Source organism: Onychostruthus taczanowskii, unplaced genomic scaffold, assembly GCF_017590055.1.
Source record: "Onychostruthus taczanowskii isolate IOZ18803 unplaced genomic scaffold, ASM1759005v1 scaffold51, whole genome shotgun sequence".
In the NCBI taxonomy this organism is placed as follows: Eukaryota; Metazoa; Chordata; class Aves; order Passeriformes; family Passeridae; genus Onychostruthus; species Onychostruthus taczanowskii.
In genome coordinates this window covers 657027-675914 of record NW_024502680.1, presented here as the reverse complement: position 1 = coordinate 675914, position 18888 = coordinate 657027, and the positions used below count along the sequence as shown (strand labels likewise).

The 18888-nt window shown below is 39.9% G+C and overlaps 1 protein-coding gene across 1 annotated transcript; it reads right to left on the bottom strand.

Annotated features, from left to right (window-relative positions):
• Positions 1 to 7838: 7838 nt before the first annotated feature.
• RBP2 (retinol binding protein 2) lies at positions 7839 to 15567 on the bottom strand. The gene is made up of 4 exons (XM_041416340.1): positions 15483 to 15567; positions 12736 to 12914; positions 9669 to 9770; positions 7839 to 7892 (listed from the first exon to the last, which is right to left on the bottom strand). The coding sequence occupies exons 1-4, from the start codon at positions 15550 to 15552 to the stop codon at positions 7839 to 7841; spliced, it is 405 nt and encodes a 134-aa protein (XP_041272274.1). The 5' UTR covers positions 15553 to 15567.
• Positions 15568 to 18888: the final 3321 nt, after the last annotated feature.

Below are 18888 nucleotides of genomic sequence, written 5' to 3'. Positions count from 1 at the left end.
CGTGTTTGCTGTATATTCAGTTTATGCCATCAAGGAAAGCAATTTGCTGTAATGCTACACAAGGCACCCATTAGCAGCAAACAGCAATCTGTGTTTTCGGAGAGCCAAGGCTGTTATTTCACAAAGGGAGCAATTCAACTCTGCCTTAATCCTCTAACCAGCAAAACTCATCCTCCAGGTGTTTTTCCTGACTATTTGACTGCTTTTGGCTTCTCAAAAGTGTTTAGAAAATGAAAGTCTAATTTAAATTAAATTGTACATTGTTATTAAAGAAATATGATACATATGCTGTATGCAAATAAATGTAAATTCTCACTTTTTTTTTAAATGACAGAAAAAAATGCCATATGTCACATGCCTTTATTTTTAGCTGCTTCCTTCAATATCTAAACAAAAGAAAAATATTTTAACTTAAAACCCTGTCTCTAAACATTCAGGAACTTCACTGCATTAATTTATTGTATCAACAGCAGTGAATAGCAATAAACATTTTTCTGACCCTGATACTTTGAATGCCTTAAATTCTGCAGCTTCAGAGTCTACAGTCTGCTTTCAGTAGAGGCCTGGTCAGGATCTGATCTGGCTGAACTGAATAAATGACTCCCTGCAAGTGCTGTGACTTAAGTAGAACTACTTGCAAAACAAGCTCCAATATCTAGTTTGACACCCTTATAATTATTTCAAAAGCCGAAAATTAACTAAAACCATATCAAGAAAAGATAAAATTATATATTTTAAGAACCTACTGTTGTCTCACTTGTTACACCAAGTGATTTTTATTACAACTGTGACTCACTTTTGTGCCAAAGCTCAATAACTTTTCTCTGCTCAAGCTGGAAAGCACGACCATGGAGTGGGAGGATGTTCAGGCAGTGTGCAGAAAAGGCACACTAAACTCTTCAGTTGGCCTTTAGGACTGCTGCCCTGTTGGAAGAGCACTGCTTTAGTCTGATCATTGGGAAATTTAAGCAATCTTTGGCTTTATGGCACTTCAACAGAAAACTTTCGTTATTAAAGTTCTTTTTCCCTACATGTGTGTAGGGAAAGATGAGCAAATTTTGAGAAAACAAGTCAGGTCCTAGAAAGACAGCCAGAAAAAGACAAATCATACCATTTTGTAAGTAGAAAAAATATTAAATATTGTAAAGTAGACAATGAAACAAGTACTGTTGTGAGCAGCAGAACCACCAAAGCTCAGTTTCTAGGGGATTTTATCTCATGGTTGAGTTAATTGGCATCCAGCTGAAGGTTTTCCATGGATACAGGCATTTATCCTAAATTATTTTCTGAGACTTGATAAACATGAGGCCCTGTACCCTTTCTTTTACTGGAAGCATTCTATCAGGCTATTAATTTTGACATAATATTATAGAAATATTACATTTAGAGACTTTATATTTTACAGTCAGATTTGACCAGTCTACCTTGCGCAACTGGTTCAAATGATGTGGGGGTGGAGGCAAACAAATATCGTGGGCACCTATGAACCCTTCTACCCCTGGATATAAAGACATGTGTGTGTAAAGATGCATAATTACATATATATGTAATTGTATATATGTATGCATATTACATATATATATCTCCATGAATATCCCTGGATATAAAGACATGTGTGTGTAAAGATGCATAATTACATATATATGTAATTGTATGTATGTATGCATATTACATATATATCTCCATGAATACAGGACATGTGTATATCCAAAAGTGAATGAAACAGAGGAAACAGGAGTCACAATTAAGAACTTACAGGGAAACAATTAACTTTGGGTGCAGTGACAAAAGCAGCAAGGGCACTGCACATTAAAGAGCAGCTCAAAGTATGCCTGTTGCAGCTTTCGCAGGGAGCCATCCCATTTAACTTCCATGACATGATTTAATTCTGAAGTCATAACTAAGTTTAGAGGAAAAGCCTTTGTGAAGGGTTTATCAGATATTCAGGAAGCCTTTCTTTGAAAGATTAACCTAAACGAAACCCAGCAGAAATCTGAAGTACAGTAGCATGAAAACAGGTAAAGAGAACTTCCAGTGTTCCTGTTTCTGGGTCTTGCCATACAGTAGGTAGCTTTTGTCTTGCTGCAGGGACTCTATTTGACCCTTTTCCCCCATAAAAGCAGTCAGAATTGTAGTATCTGTGGGATCTTCTTGCCAGTCTTTTTGCCAAATGTTGCTGCAGGCACACTGATAGGTTTGCTGATGGAAGAAAGTGGATTCTGTGGTGGGACCACAGAGACTCTCCAGGCTCACCTGCTGGTCTCTTCCAGCCCTTCAGCTCTTTGGAGAGCAGAGCACTGTTCTGATGGCCAGCTGCAGTTTCCATGCCGCAGTTCCAGACTGCTCTGCAGCCATGTGCATTCAAAAGCCCTCCCTGAGGGCTGCCCCAGGCTAGCTCTTTGGCACGAGAGCCACAGCGAGGGGAGGGAGCACTCTCCTCACCGGGGCTTGCAAGGACAGAGCCTTAGGCACGAATGCCTTGAAGGACTCTGCGACGGGAGTGAAGAAAGTAGACTCCGAATTCTGGTGAAACAGGGTTTATTGGGAGGAGCAGGGAGACAAAAAGTCCAGGGGATCCAAACGCCAAAGACAGTGGGCAAGGATTTAGAGTGACTTATAAAGGCGGGGGGGCAATAGGGGTGGAGCCTGCCCTCCAACCAATGGAGGAGCAGAGGGAGTGGAAAAGGAAAGAAGGACACTGCTGTGGGACCAATGGGGAGTGACATGGGGAGGGGCCCCAGCCCCTAAACCAATCACTTGATGCCCAGGAGAGAAGCTTCTGGATGGAGAGGATGGGTAGCGAGTGAGGGACAGGGCACCGGGTGGGACAAAACAAAGGATACAATGTCAACTGGGCTGACAGGGGAGGGGACAGGGAGACTGACAAGGATTGCTGGGGAGGAGACAACCTGGGTAGAACCATTACACAACCACAGGGGCGAATGGAACAAACCAACTTACAATATACAACTTAGCATAACTAAGAGCGTGAAAAGCACAACACAACACTGCTCCTTCTTGTCCTGTCGATCTTTTCCTCTCCTGGAGCCTGGAGGAGAGTGTGCCCCTATTCCTTCCATGTTTATAGTCTTTCTCCAAGTGAAGCCATGTTTGCTCTCACATAAGACAAAGCTCCTCATCTTTCCAAGGATTCCTCCACCCTGAAGAACTCTGGAATATCTACTGTCATCTATTGCATTCCCATTTCTATTTAATGGTGACTGAAGCAGTGCAGTGTGAGATATAATTAAAGCAAATGTGCTATTTAGAGAATAACTGACAAAATTTTTGCAGCTATTGAAAAGCTTGTCTCATTAGTATTATTTTAAATCTCATTTTCATAAAATGATTTCCTCTAATCCTCACAATCTGCACAGAAAGTAATCAGCAAGCTGAAATTAAAGTATCTGCAACCTCTGACCTTTAAATCAGTCACAAATTAAAGAAAATAATGTCTTCTAGTGGAATAAAAACTTGCTAAAGAAATAATTTCTATCAATCTCTCCCCACTAAAGAAAAATATATACCCTTGCTTAAAAGAATACAAATAAATCTTACTAAGCAACATTTTTTTGTTTAATTTTGTCTCCATCAGATCTTGAAGTAAATGCTGATTTAAAAACTTAAGACTTCTTGCCAGATGGCAGTGGAATATCTTTCACAAGCAGCACAGCAGCAGAGCATCCAGGATATCTATGGCAAATTCAGAAGGCATTCTGTGCATGTCTGTGACCGTCCGGAGCTGCAGAGGAAGGCAGCACTGTAGGGCTTTGCCACAGAATACAACTGCCAGGAACATTGACAACATTATTCTACAGCCTCTGCCTGCAGTGTTGCTCTCTTCTTTTAGCAGTTGGCAATAAAACGCTTAACTTTCTGGAAGAGAAATTGGCTCAATGCAGAGCCAGTTGGCTCAATGCAGAGGTTTTTTAGAAATTCCACCATAAACATTTTTTCCACACAGCTTTGTCATTGTCATTTGAAAAGCCCAGTGACAGGTAATGGTACTGATTCTTTCCCCAGTACTGCACTTATGAGGAAGTGATTTTGAATTGCTCAGACTTTTCTATTCTGGATTTATTGGGTTTGCATGGCCAAGCTTTAGCAGGGTGGAGCTCCAGGGGTGGCTTCTGTGAGCAGCTGCTGGATCCACCCACAGCCCATGGAGATCCACCTGCAGCCCGTGGAGATCCACCTGCAGCCCATGAAAGCATGGGAGAGGCAGGGATCCACCTGCAGCTCTCAGAGATCCACCCACAGCCCATGGAGATCCACCTGCAGCCCATGGAGATCCACCCACAGCCCATGGAGATCCACCCACAGCCCGTGGAGATCCACCCGCAGCCCATTAAAGCATGGGAGAGGCAGGGATCCACCTGCAGCCCATGGAGGCATGGGAGAGGCAGGGATCCACCCATAGCCCATGGAGATCCACCTGCAGCCCATGGAGGGCATGAGGAAGGCAGGGATCCACCTGCAGCTCATGGAGATCCACCCACAGCCCATAGAGATCCACCTGCAGCTCATCTCTGTCTCCTTGCACCATTGGGGGCAGCAGGTAGAGCAGGGAGGGGTGGGAGGAAGGTGTTTTGAAGATCTTGAAGAAGTTTTGCTTATCATTGTCCTGCTCTGTTTTGTTAGCAATAAAGTCAATTAATATCTCTAATTAGAGCCTGTTTTGCCCATGATGGTGTCTGGTGAGGGATCTCTCTCCCAGTCTTTATCTCAGCCCATGAACCCTTTGTTGTTTTTTCTCTCCCCTGTGCAGCTGCAGAGGGGAGTGAGAGAGGCTCTGGTGGGTTCCAAGAATCCATCCAGGGTCAACCCACTACATTGGATCAGGAGGTTGCTGATAAATTCCCTTCCTGGGGCTGTATTTGAGCAATATTCTCTGTGAGGAAAAGAATCCATGCAAATGGTAATCCTTCAAAACATCTGAGACAGCACTGTGTGCCACAGGGCTGAAAAAATGTGAATGAACATTCTTTGATTTACCAGCAAGGTCTGTTCCTCCAGCACAAGTATTTAATCTGCTGACAAGGAGATAAGGGACTCTGAACAGCTTAGAGACCAGCCCAACATCACAAATATGATACAAACAAGGATAACTTTGAAAGGAATTATAATGCAACAGAAAGAGTATCTCCTCTGTCTCCAGTGCTGTGCGTGCAGTTGTAAGTTCTTGTGTATCAGTCTGTGCAAAAATAAAATCTTGTTTTGGATAGTAGAAATCTTGCATATTTCCTCACTTCTTGTTAAAAATTCTGAAATTTTCATTTTCGAGCTAGGCAAAAAAAATAGGGTCAGATCCAGTTTCCTCCTAATCAAAGTCTACTTGTGCTCAATTGCCTGCTTCCTTTACTTCTGAACCATAACCATTAGACAGAATTAGTGAGCATAATAAGAAACCAGTTGAAGAATGTTTGTTTTCCCTCTTCAGACTCATCATTAGTGAATTGATGGTAGTTCCTTGTGATATATGAAAGGTTTTCTTTGGATTTATGATTTGGTGTGAATTTACAAACAGGGTTACTCCTGGCAAGAACAAACCAGGAGAAATGTCACTGATTAAAACATGCACATTTTGTTTCCTAGTGATTACATTCTGATAATATTTTGAAAGCTTAATGAGCTGTGGTAATTTTTTATCCTTGTAACTAGCAGGGACTTAGAACGGTGAATTAAATAAATTTCTACTGAAATGTCCAGGTCAGGGCTGAATCAGAAAAAAATAAGGAGTTTACTAACTCCAAGTGCAGTTTCTTCTGTGCAAGCTAACACGAAAGCATTGCCCAGGCAATGTACAGAGGAAGTTTGATACCAAGTCAACTTTTATCAGGAGAAGCAAAGTCCAATTCATAAAAATATCCTGACATATGCACTTCTATGCCTGTTGTGATTTATTTCCAGCCAGCAACTAAGCAGCATAGTGCAATCCCTGAAAAAACTCCAGGGCTGGCTAATGACAGTTTAATGGGTGAAGAAAAAGCTGCCTGCACAAGCAAAGCAGAACAAGGAGTTCATTCTCCACTTCCCAGGTGGGTGTTCAGCCGTGTCCAGGACAGTGGGGTCCATCTTGTGTAACAGCTCCTTGGGAAGACCAAGGAATTACTGGGCAATGCCATCCCAAACACAGCAGTTTCTCCCTTCCTTCTTGCAGCTTTATATGCTCAGCATGATATTCTAAGGTGTGGAATATCCCTCTGGCCAGTTTGGGTCAGCTGTCCTGGTTCTGCTCCCTCCCAGCCTGTTGGGCACCTCCTCACAGGCAAAACAGGGAAACTGGAGTCCTTGATTTAGAGGAAGCACTAGTTAGCAACAACTAAACCATCAGTGTGATGTCAGCATTATTCTCTTGCTAAATCCAAAACACAGCTCTGTACTAGCTACTAAAATGAAAATTAGCTCAAACCCAGCTGGAACCAGGATAATGGCCATGGCATAGAAGTATTGGTGGTACATTAATCAGATTTTTGCAGATGTAACCTAGTTGTCAGCTGAAGGACTCCCTCCTTCCCTATCCTGAGCTATTGACAGTGAGTGGGCTGAGGAGCAGGTGGAGATGAGGAGAAAGCATATGCTCCTCCATTTCTGCCAAAGCTTTTTCACATATTTTCTGTACTTCTACTGATCCACTGATCTGTTCAGTGGATTTTCACTCCTCCCATACTATACAGAGGATGGGGGCTTCTGGACAAGAGAGAACTTAACAGTGCTAAAGCTGATGTGAAAGTTTTTATATCTGAAAGGCAAGGTTGTAGGAAAGACAGTGTATTTTATTAGAATAATTCATGTCATTGGAAAAAGCAGATGAGCTTTTGGGCATACAAGCTCTTCTGGGGAAGATGTGCACACATTTTGTTGAATAATAAAAGTTTCTATCTGCTGAAGTAGTGTTCATCATCCACGGTTAACTTAAACTTGCCTTTAGCAAAGAACATGAATTCTTTTGAAAAACCCTGAATAAAACTGAGAAGAATTGCATGGAAAAGATTTTTCTTTTTACAGTCTCTGAAAGGTGGTACAAGGTGAAGATTGCAGCATGCTGGGCACTCTTTCTGCACAGGGTACATGCAGACTGTGTATACACTGCAGTTTCCCTCTCACAGTCCTAAGTGTGCCTTAGTTTTCACACCATGGAGCAACTCTTCAATGCAGGGTTTGCTTCAAACAGCAGATTTCTCCACTGGGATGGTTATTAGGCTGCCAGTTCTAACTGGAAGTTACAGCATTGTCATTGATCCATGTTAGGATTGTACTGAGGAGCTGCAGCACTTCACAAAGGCCGTGAGATATTGATCCGGTGATAACCAGCAGCAGCTTTAGACCTGGGCCAAATCCAAGGGAACAGTCCTGATGTGGAAGGACATGTATTGTGCTCAGTGAGGCATTCTGTTGCCTGAAACTGTGCACTTAGTGATCCAGCACTAAATTAAATAGAAACAGTCCAGTGAATATCCAGTGTTACTCAGTCACCCAGAGACATTATGATAATCCAGCACTGTGGAGACATAGACTGTGACTGAAATAATTGTGACTGTTAATTTTCAGCCTTGTTGCTAATGGACATTCCTCTGGAAATCATTATAAAGATGGAGGGAAACATAATTTGAAAGACAATTACTTTTATTTAACTCTAGACCGAAAGGCAAAGGAATTTATGAAGTTTATAACTGTTTGATGTTATTTCTGTAAAATGTGTTTGTTTCCATAAACAGGCACATAATATCTTCACATAGAAGTGTCAAAGGAATGAAAATCTGGCTTCATTCTTCTTTTTAGACAAAACATAACAGCATAACATTTTGATGAAAATCTGGGAGGCTTTCTGCTCCATTTTAGTTCTTCTTCTTAAATGTCTGATGGCACACCTGGTCTTCACATGTCAGTTCCTGCAGTATTAAAACAATTAGTAAGTATATAGTGGTAGAAGTTTTTTTCACATATATATCAGATCCCACCAGAAATTGCTACAGCTGAGCCACTGCATTAAAAACTTATTCTTATGAAATAGAGAACAGTAAGAAAAGTGCATTATATGTAACCAAACTAATTCATGTTGCAGTAATTAGTTTTTGAAACATGAATTGAATTCTAAGAAGAATAAACATGAACAGTGCATTAAAATTTTGCTTTAATTCAAGACTTTTTCATGTTCTGTTATTAAAACAGTATACTGTAATAGTTTATAATTCATGTTGCCTCAGAATTCATGAGATGCACTGAAACAAGGAAATAAACAAAAAAAGAGGAATGCTTTCAAAAGCTGATTTGCTTCAGAGGTGTGCCCAGCTGCTTCTTAGGGGCCAGAACAATGCAGCATTGCTGCCCAGGGCTGCAATGGCCCCTTAAAGGCTGGCACATTGCAGTGCAGCCAGTTTGGCTGGTGCCATCAGCCAGCATTCCTGTGCCACACAGGGCTTTGAAGGGACTGAAAAAGGTGGCCAGCAAAGGGCCAGTTCTGCAGGATGCTTTCTGAAGACTGCTGTAAGGATCTGCTTGGCTTTATTTCCACCAGCCTCAGTGCAAATCTTGGTGCCAGCACGTAGAACATTTTAGGTCAGCTTTTGGATGTGTGTTCAGACAGCTGGAGAGGTGCACTGGACAGGTGATTTTAGTTGGGTGGCCCTTTTTGGTTTTGAATTCCTGTCTTTGCCCTTTCAGGCAGAAGATGTGCCCCACTGTGACTGCCCACACCAGTAAAGCAAACCTGTGAAGGAGCAGATAGCTCTCAGCAAAGCTTAGGAGAGAACAGTGGGCTTTTCTTAAGAATCTCTCTCCATCCACCTACTGTGCCACCCAGAATTATCATGCCCATTTTCTGATTGCTTTCCCAGGAAACTCTGCAATCATTATCATGATGGGAAATGTTCCAAAAATGAGTAGATGTGGCACTTTGTGATGTGGGTTAATGGACATGGTGTTGTTCAGTCAAAGTTGGGACTTTGTGATCTTGGAAGTCTGTTCCAACATTAATGATTCTGTGATTCTACAATACTGTTAGTTTGAAATCTTTCTGCACATCACTGATTGCTGATTTCCTGCTCAGGCTTTTCTGGCCTCTCTTGGATTCACCACATCTGTCTTCAGGCTACAGCTTGCTACTTTAGGTGTTTGAATTTATTATTGAACTAAGAAAAAATAACTGCAGTATAGGTTTTTTTTGTGGGATCCTCTTAAATATCCAGGAGTTTCTGATCTGTATTACGGCACAATGTGCTAAAATTTCGTATTGCTTTGTTCAGAAAAAAACCAATAACATCTATCTTGTAATCTGATTGGGGTTTTTGTTTTTGGTGGTTTTTTTTTTTTTTTTTTTTTTTTTTTTTTTTTTTTTTTTTTTTTTTTTTTTTTTTTTTCTTACCAGTGATTGTATAAGAACAAGAATATTTATGTTAGAGGTGCAAGGTAACAGGAAGGGTTGAGAGCTGGAGGGAAATGGACTGGAGCAAAAAAACCACTGCAGGGTTATGACTTAATTGGTAGCAGGTGGACAAAAATTGAGCATTCCTGAGTTGAAACAGAGGAGAAATTTCCTTTGAGTTCAGAGATCAGAACTGTCTAAAGACCTTTCTAACTAGAAAAAACCCCAAATCCTTTGAAATGGAAAACCTGAGCCTGTGCTGCAGCCTCAGTGATGTGCTGCGGATCTGTGGAGCAGCCCTTACCAGATGCAGGATGTCTCCTTCAATCCAGTGCTTCCAGCCCCTGTTGTTCTTCTCACCTTTCTGAACACAGACCAGTTTGTCACCATCCCAGGTCACCAGGGACTGCATGAAGCAGACAATTAACTCAGTTACATTAACCAGAAGTTTATGAACATATAAAAATAAGTTCAAACAATGTGAATACAGAATTACAGTTTCTTCCTATCATTCTCCAACTTCCTCATAAAAAAAACCAAAAAACCCCAAAGCATTTAAACAAAACCCAAATGCATTCAGGATGACAACAGTGTGACAGAGGGAAGCTTTTGCAGTGCTTTGTTGTTATTTCCATGTGTTTCTTCACATACACGAGTAACAAGTGTTCACACTAACTGGTGAACTGTTGAGTGGATTTACAGCTACTGGTGCAATATATGCAAAGTGCATTTTTTCCTCGCTGTTTAGAGCCATTAATGAAAAAAGTTATAGGGTTTCATGAGTGAAGACTTGAAGGCTTGTACTGCAAAGTGCAGTGCTGACACCTTTTCCAGCTCTGAATAAAGTAACAAGAGGAACAGTACATTACTATCATCTCATACAAAAAAATTTGTTTGTATATTTTAATGTACTTTCTGAAACGTCTGATGGCACACTCTTCACAAGTCAGTTCCTGCAGTATTAAAACAATTAGTAGGAAATTTAAAGAGATGTGATCATAAGGTGGACAAAGTGGCTGGCCCTGCCTGAGCAGACAGGTTGGACCTGGTGCTCTCAGGAGATCCCTTCCATGCTCAACCATCTCCTGCTCTGGCATAATTCAGTCTAGCAGCAGCAGAAAAGGTCCTGGGTATGCTCATTCTTGTCCAGGGGCAGGATAACCCTCAGCAAGGAAAAGTTCTCTTTACAGGCTGAATTATCTGTATACAGATGTGCCAGGGCACATTCAAAGCAACTCTGCTGGAGTTGTTCTGCATTTGAACCACTGTTCTTTAGGGGCATATTTAACCATGTATCACACAACTCTTTATTAGGCGCCAGTTACAGTCCATGAAAGCTCAGTTATTATAAAGCTCCAAGTGTATTGGGAGCTTAATTCATTTTCTAGTCCAGCACTGGATGATTTATTTCTCTTATGAGGGAGCCTTCCATTAATAATGAGACAAAACTCATTCCATTTCAGTTAATTTCTTTCTTATTTACGGAATTTTCAAGCTACATGCTCTTTCAATTATCCATGCCCTCTTTACATTTAAATGTTGCCTACCAGTTTTATTACCTTCATCTAACTTTAATGTATTTGAGGCATTGTTTTGTTAATAAAATGACCAGAAAATACTTTTAGAGCAATTCAGAAAGTAATGGCATGACATGTGTTCTTTTTCCTTATCCCCTCTAGAAACAAATAACATGATTTGTTTAGAAATTAATATTAGGCAAAAGTAATTAAATCAGGTAGGGTTATAAATAAACAATTCCTTCCTTCCTTCCTTCCTTCCTTCCTTCCTTCCTCCCTCCCTCCCTCCCTCCCTCTTTGCAGAGCAAGGCTTTTGTAGTGGTGATGAGCACTAGAGGAGCACTAATTGATGGATTTAAGGAGTGATGAAACTAAGGAATCCTTAGATCCTTAGCAATGCCTTCAACTGATCTGAAGAGATGTGGGAGCAGTGTTTTTAAGCATAGACTTTGTTACAGGAATTAGTTCCACTCAGTGCCCACTGGAGAAGGAGACAGAAAGAAAATTTCGATATAGGGATGTTCAGGATGGTGAAAAAAATGGGTCTTACTCTTTGACAGCTTGCAGGGCTGTGAATGAGAAATAATTTGGAAGAAATCGTAGGAGTTACACTGCACAAAGTTAGTTTGAGAATCAAAAGTGATCCATGGTGAACAAACCATGTCTTCTGCTAAATTTGTGCCCCTCCAGTAAAGGATGATGTGAGTTCAAATGTAAATACGTCCTTTATGCTGCCACTTTTCCTATGGCAATTGCCAAAACAAACAGGTCTTGTTGACAGAGAGTTTTGATCTCAGCTTCTCAGAGTTTGGCAGCTGGGAGCTGAGTGACAGAAGAGAGGTGTGGAGATAGAGGTGTGGAAATCAGCAGAGCTGGTAATGGAGATTCAGTGAATGATGACCAAGGGAGGAGGGGATGCTGGATTAGCAAGGCTCCGACAGGGACAGCCAATGGAAATGTAAGATCTACTGGCCTTTCTACATCTGAAAGTGTTGCTTAAGCTTTTAGGGTGAGAAGAAAGTAAAACAGAGGCAGCATTGATACAGAAACATGAAGCTGAATTCAGGGAGTGAATCGGTGCTCGTGTGTATTGGTTTCTTCCCTGACTTCTCTGAGAGAGCCTTGTTTGAATCCCCCAGGAACTGAGACTGCCTCAGGAGGGTAGGGCAGGGGCTACAACATGGCCTTAACACAGGTGCTGCCCACAAATCCCCTGAGAGGTGTCTGAACAAATGGGCACGGCTTCCTGGGGCAGTTCTGAGCTCAGCCTCCTCCAATTACCCCAGGGCAGTAAAGCACACATTGCTGCCTCCCTGCCCTCCTGCCCTGCCATGCTCCAGCCTTTGGCTCACACCTTTTCCTTGCCCCTTCCCAAACCTCCCCTAAGAGTAAAAGCTGAGTGCAGGTTTGTTTTTGACAATGCCCAACTGTTAAACTGCCCAGCTGAGACTGATCAGTGCAAACCCAGCCATCCCAAAGTGAAAAGTTCTATTGATGCAGTCCTAAATTCACAGGGGTCAACCCCCTGTTTCCTTAAGGAAGATGCATAGGTAAAAATACAATTTTGCTACTTTCTAGATACATAAAGTGTATCAGAAAAGCTGGAAAAATCCCCTACTAGAAAAACCTAATTAACAATTGTCCTCGTGCATCTCAGTAGCCATCCTGATTTGCATTTCTAATAAATGCCTGTAGCAGGAAAGAAAACTGTCTCGGGATGCAAATTACTTCTGCTTCATAAAAATCCTCTGATGTCTGTAAAATATTGGGGTTTTACTTAATGTATTCAGCTGATTTTGGGAGCTGCAGGCTCCTGGTGCTGCCTGTGGTATGAACACCAGCCCCAGGTTTTACCTTTACTGATCGGTTATCCAGTCCTTTGGTGTGCTCCTCAAACTCCACCCCCACAGTGTAATCCAAATCATAGTTTCTGAAAGTACTGAGTGTTTTGGTTTTAAAATTGTCTCCATTTTGAACAATCTCCTTTGTTTGTTTCAAGTGTTTTGCAATCTTACGAGTTGCAAAATCAATACCTGTCAAAAACCAGAAAAGAGAGTGAAAATTCCAGTATTTGCTAACGAAAATAAAGCCCCACGACATTTATATTTACACATTAAAAAATAGAGTCAAACATAGTTCCACAAATGGTGTTTTTACGTGCAACATTTTTCAGAGAAAAAGATCATTTCAAAGAAAAATCATCTTGTGTTTACAAGTACACTTTCAACTTGAGGCTCTTCCACCGATAATACATTTATTTATTAACGGGATATCCGTGGGAATGTTGTGAGCATACAACATACAACCAGGAGTGAATAGATGCTGGTGTGTTTAATCACCTGAATTTTTTTGAGAATGTGAAACAAGAGGGGCTATTAAGCCTGACAGTGTCTTTTTTGCCTCACTAAAGAAGGATCTTAGAATAACATTCCTTATCAGAGATTTAACATGTTAGACTGGGTATGTAATCGAGAGGACCTGGGCATATTACTTTTATGATGAACCTATAGTCTGGGAGTATACAAGAGGCTAATTAATTAGCTTAAAAGAATGAAACTTATATTAATGAAAAAAGAAGCAATGAAATAAAAAGCGAAATCCATTATTGTTCGATAGCAGGCACGCAAATAAATTGCAGTTCAAAAGGAGAAATTCACATTCAAAGTGAAAAGTCAAAGAAGGGCATTTGTGCAGAGCATTTGACAGTTTCTGTTGCATATTCTGTCAACATTTGCTGCAGTGCTGATGTCCTTGACACCCTTATTTGTTCACAAGGAGGTGCACACAGCTGCTTGGCTCTGGAAGCGCTGCTGTCACCACAGGAAGAACATCCCTGACACCATCGCAGGCTGCCCCAGTGCCAGCAGCATCCCTGTCTGCACTAAACATTTCTGACCAGCTGCCAGGGGATCTTATTGTGGTGCTGTATGCGAATGAGATCGCCTCCCATGCTTCTGCAAGAGACCGAAAGATGGGTTTGGTTTGCTGGCCCTCCTCTGGCGGCTTCACGCGGGTGTTAATCACTGCCAGCCCAGCACTGCCACTCACTAACGGGGCCCTTTCCTTCTGCTGGATTCATTATCCTACTTGGGAAGTACTAATCGAGTTGAGTAAGAGGATAGGCTTGAAAAAAATGTGACTTTTAAACATGGGGATAATGGTCTTGTTCAGTATTTATATTCAAGTCTTCTTGGGTATATTTTATCTGCTGTGGTGGATTAAAGCTATTCCGGGGCTGATTTATAGCCAGGCAACATAAAATTTAGTTCTCTCTGAGGGGAAAAATGTCTAGACCTCTAAAGAAATGCTATTTCTGACTAATACATTGGTCTTGTAGCTCCTGGAGAAAAATCAGGGAGGTTTTATTAAAGCATGGTTTTCATAACTGCATTTTGAACAATACAAGCAATAAAAATGATATGTAGTTCTATTATAGTATATTTAAATACTTTTTAACATGTTTATGATAAAATCAAACTTTCTAACTTAGAGGGCAAACATAATCTTTAATTAAAGTATAGAAATGTGTATGTATTAATTAAAAGGACAGATGAATTAAAACCACCCATCAAAACCTATGTGCTTTGAATCTGAGCACATTAATACTTAAAATAGCAACAAAATGTAAAATGGAGAGAAAAAGAGACGAAGAATATCTTTTAACCCTTTCCCTACCATTTATTTCTGAGAATCACCTACAGCATATGCATCTTTGCAGTGGTTTTGGTGTTGGGTTGTTTTTGCTTATCCACTGGCAATTTAAAATTACTAAAGCTGATTGTGTAGATATAAGTTATAGTTTATATATGCACATATGCACAAAAATCACTTCAATTAATGTGTATCTTTCTCCTGAAATTCAAGACATTGTCCTAATCATTCTCATTTTCAAGCACTCTCTCGTTTTGTCCCTCACAAGTGTATATGCATATTACTTACAGATGTCCCTGAAGTCATTGAGTTTTTTTTTCCACAAATGCAAAAGCTAAAAACCATGAATAGTGAAACTTGCCTTTCTCTCTTAAGAGAGTTAAAGCTTTGAGAAAATTGCAACTGCTTTCAATTGTTGATGAAGAATGATGAGAGTTTATTTTTATGCATTTATGTATTTCTTCTAATTCAATCTGAACAGACCAATCAATTAGGATTAAGATTCTTTGGTAAAACTAGTAGAAAATCAGTTAAAGCATCAAATTTTTCATCTCTGTACCATGATTAGTTCAAAGCACTAATTAAATAATGGCATTATTGTTAATTTACTGCTATAGAACATCTTATTGCTCTTTAACCAACTTGTGGCTGCACTACAGTAAGAATATACCAGGAGTAAAAAAGATCTTTTAGATCTGAAAACCTGTTGGCTTGAGGCTTTTCCCCCTCACCTGTATCTGTTATTTCATTCATCTAAATAAAGAATAACATCTTTGGCTACACGTCTTCATTTGCTTTTATATTGTGATCATTGCAATTTTGAAAACAATGACTTGATTTGTAACGTGATTGGCAGAAAACCTTATGCCACAATGTACATTAATTTTTAGGACGATTTGGCTTAGAATTGAACCCTTTTCTCTTGATATAATTAATATTTTGTCATTTACCTAAAGCAACCATGTAGCCTTCAAAGTTGTCATTGGTCACCATTTCCCAGGTCCCATTGTAGTCAGGCATGGTGGCGGGAGCCTGAACCCAGCTTCCGTCAGGAGGAGAGGCTGGACACAAGCTCTGCTCAGGGAATCTTTTATAAACCTTCCCAGATCTTTTTTTTCCACTCAGGTTTATGGCTCTGTAGATAATGCAGTTGAAGGGGCAGAGTGATAACCCTGGAAACTTTGCTTGCATTGGCAAAGTTCACTTGAACAGCTGGCAGACAAGGAACTATTTCAGAAATATGGAGTAATACAGGATATGATTTTACAGTGACCTTTGTAGAGAACTGCTGGCTATTATGGGATACCTTTGAAATACATTGAACACCTTGGCAAATTGTACAACACTGTTAAAGTTTTCAAGGTGAATTGGTTTTTAGCTCCTTTCTACGTGTCACTTTTCCCTATGAATTTGAGTCTTACAGAGCTGACCCATCCAGAACTCCCACTTAAAGCTTATGGAAGTCTTGAATGTGAAACAAATGGTAGATAGGGCAGGAAAGAGAATAGTCCTGTTCAAAATATTTTGGCTTAGTTTGATTTTCAATATAGCTGCCATATACCAATAACTGTACTTATACCAACTGCACTTTCTTTTTTTTTTTTTTTTTTTTTTGTTTTGGTTTAAGAGCAAGTTTAGCAAATGTAAACTAAATCAAAATAAATCATAATTAGTATCAATCCTGCCCTGAAAATGATTTTGCAATTCCTCTGAAACATGTCAGTTTTTATTGTAAATCTATTTTATACATAGTTGTGGAGAAAACCATGGATTTCAGTTGTGCAGATAAGCACATTCAGAACATGTTAGAATGGAGAATGTGCAGTCAAACTTTATTGGAACTTAATGTAAGTACTAAAAGCAAATTAATTTAATCTAAGTTTTATGTTGTGGCTTTAATCAGACAAGATAATGTACAGATGGTTCTACAGAGACAATAACTGAAGTGACCAAAGGTAAAAAAACTTGAAGTCCTTCCCTTCCTCACCTTTTTTTTTTTTTTTGTTTTGGTTTAAGAGCAAGTTTAGCAAATGTAAACTAAATCAAAATAAATCATAATTAGTATCAATCCTGCCCTGAAAATGATTTTGCAATTCCTCTGAAACATGTCAGTTTTTGTTGTAAATCTATTTTATACATAGTTGTGGAGAAAAACATGGATTTCAGTTGTGCAGATAAGCACATTCAGAACATGTTAGAATGGAGAATGTGCAGTCAAACTTTATTGGAACTTAATGTAAGTACTAAAAGCAAATTAATTTAATCTAAGTTTTATGTTGTGGCTTTAATCAGACAAGATAATGTACAGATGGTTCTACAGAGACAATAACTGAAGTGACCAAAGGTAAAAAAACTTGAAGTCCTTCCCTTCCTCGCCTTTTTTTTTTTTTAAATAGGAATATTATTTTTAAAATTGCTGGAAAATGTATTAAGGTCTAAATCTTCAACTCAGAAATAAGTAAAGGGAAGATTTACTGATCTTATGATTTGTCTTCTATGCCTTTACTTTGTTAAAATTTAATGCAAAATTCCACAAATGCTGAAAATTTGCACAGGGATTAAAAAAATCCTCAAAACAAACCCAAAGAAAGTTGAGAGTTTCTGGCAGCTGAGTTCTTAAAATGCCTCAACTTCAGGAGCTAATTTAAGACAAGGAGAAGAAGTATCCTGATCTGTGCTTGTAGGAGCCCTGAAGAGGGTTTCAGTGGGGCAGAGGCAGGGGGAGCTCAGTGCCTGGAGCTGGAGCTGGTTCCTGTGGGAATGCCCCCGGAGATGCCCTGCAGCCCTGCCTGGGGGAGCTCTGTCTGCAGAGCAGCTGATCCAGGGAAGCTGACACCTTTATATGGGCCCAGAGGAGCTTTCTGGAACCTGCCTCATCTCCAGCACAGTTCATTGGGCCGACCACATCTACCACTGATGTGTTTTGTTTCCTCTGTGAGAAATTCCAGATGGAACTCTATGGGTGATGCCACACTGAAAGTGAAATTAAACCCCTTTTGTGCTGTAGTGTATTATGTAATACTTCTGCAACAGTTGGATTTTGCAGATTTTTGTGTACTTGGTTTCTTAGCTTCTGTGTTGCATCAATGTCAATAATACATTATTACTATTTACACATTTTATGTACATACAGAAAGGTCCTGTAAAAATAAGAATAAATCAGACTGTCTACAATCACCTCCTAGAAGCAGAGCATGTGCTAGAAGCACAGGGTGGGATATTTTAGACGCTCACTGATTTCAGTTCTGACACAGTTTACTCCCTATGTAACACTCATTTTGGTGAGCTGGGGAAGAGACTGAAGCTGTATCGTGTGACCATCAGCAATTAATGTCCATTAACAATCATTAATTAATGTCCATTAATAGAGTAACAGAAGGTTCCATTGCTGTAGATATGCAGAGCTAGGCACATTCTGAGAGAATTAATTATGACATGAATACCATCCTTTGCACAAAATATCATAACTAGTTAGCAGCACGGACGTGTACTTGTACAGCTTTTCCCCACAGTGTTTTGGTTCTGCTCATCCCTTATAATTTTTTTACTTTTTTCCCCCAGTATTTACATTTTCCCCCAATAATTTTCTAAGCATGTGTTTATCCATCAGACTAAATTAGCATTTTGAGCCTTTTCAGGTAAAATACGATTAGGAGGTTTCCAGACACTACATTTAACCAATCAGGGAACTGGCTAAGTAGGGGATTAATAAAACATGAAATATTGATTTGACAGAGTTCTGTGATGCTTCATGAGCTTTAAGAGTGTTGCACTAAGGTCCACAAAGAGAATATTCAGTTCATGAATCAATATCTTCAGAGACAGTAAAACCTCCACCACACCCAAAAGCCTGCCTAAATCACAGGGCACAGCACAGCACTGCTTACACTATTGCCTGTGTATCTACTTGAAATTGTGCCTATTGTCTACTTGAAATCTTAGAAGTAATCCTTTGTGTTTTGTATTTATTGTTTGTGCACTCCATACACAGAGACAAACTTTCAAAATGGCAAAACAGTATTACCTTCCCTTGGGAAAAGTCTGCATTTGGAGAAATGCAGGTAAGGTGCCCTCTCCTCCTCTCCTAATTGTCACGACTGTCTTGTTCTCAGCACCCTTTGCTTGCAAAACTGCTTGCTAAAAATGAAACACTGAGCTCTTTTTTTTTTTTTTTTTTTTTTTTAAACACAGGGCTAAGACTTAGGGCTGAATACTGAGTTCTTGGAAATAAAGCAAAGTCAAACAAATCAACTTACTTCTGCTAAAAACCTAAGTAACTTTTCCAGTCTTTATTTTTGTGTGAAGAAAGAAAGATGGCATCGCTTGCCTCGTTCCTGTGAGTCAAGATTGATTAGA

Bases quoted from the DNA above. Each gene is read 5' to 3' on its own strand.
- RBP2 (XM_041416340.1), bottom strand. From the start codon at position 15,552: ATGCCTGACTACAATGGGACCTGGGAAATGGTGACCAATGACAACTTT. The intron at 9,771-12,735 runs GTAAAACCTGGG...TGCTTCATGCAG, and splicing joins TGGATAACCGATCAGTAAAG to TCCCTGGTGACCTGGGATGG. The intron at 7,893-9,668 runs GTAAGGGCTGCT...TTAATACTGCAG, and splicing joins AAGGAGACATCCTGCATCTG to GAACTGACATGTGAAGACCA.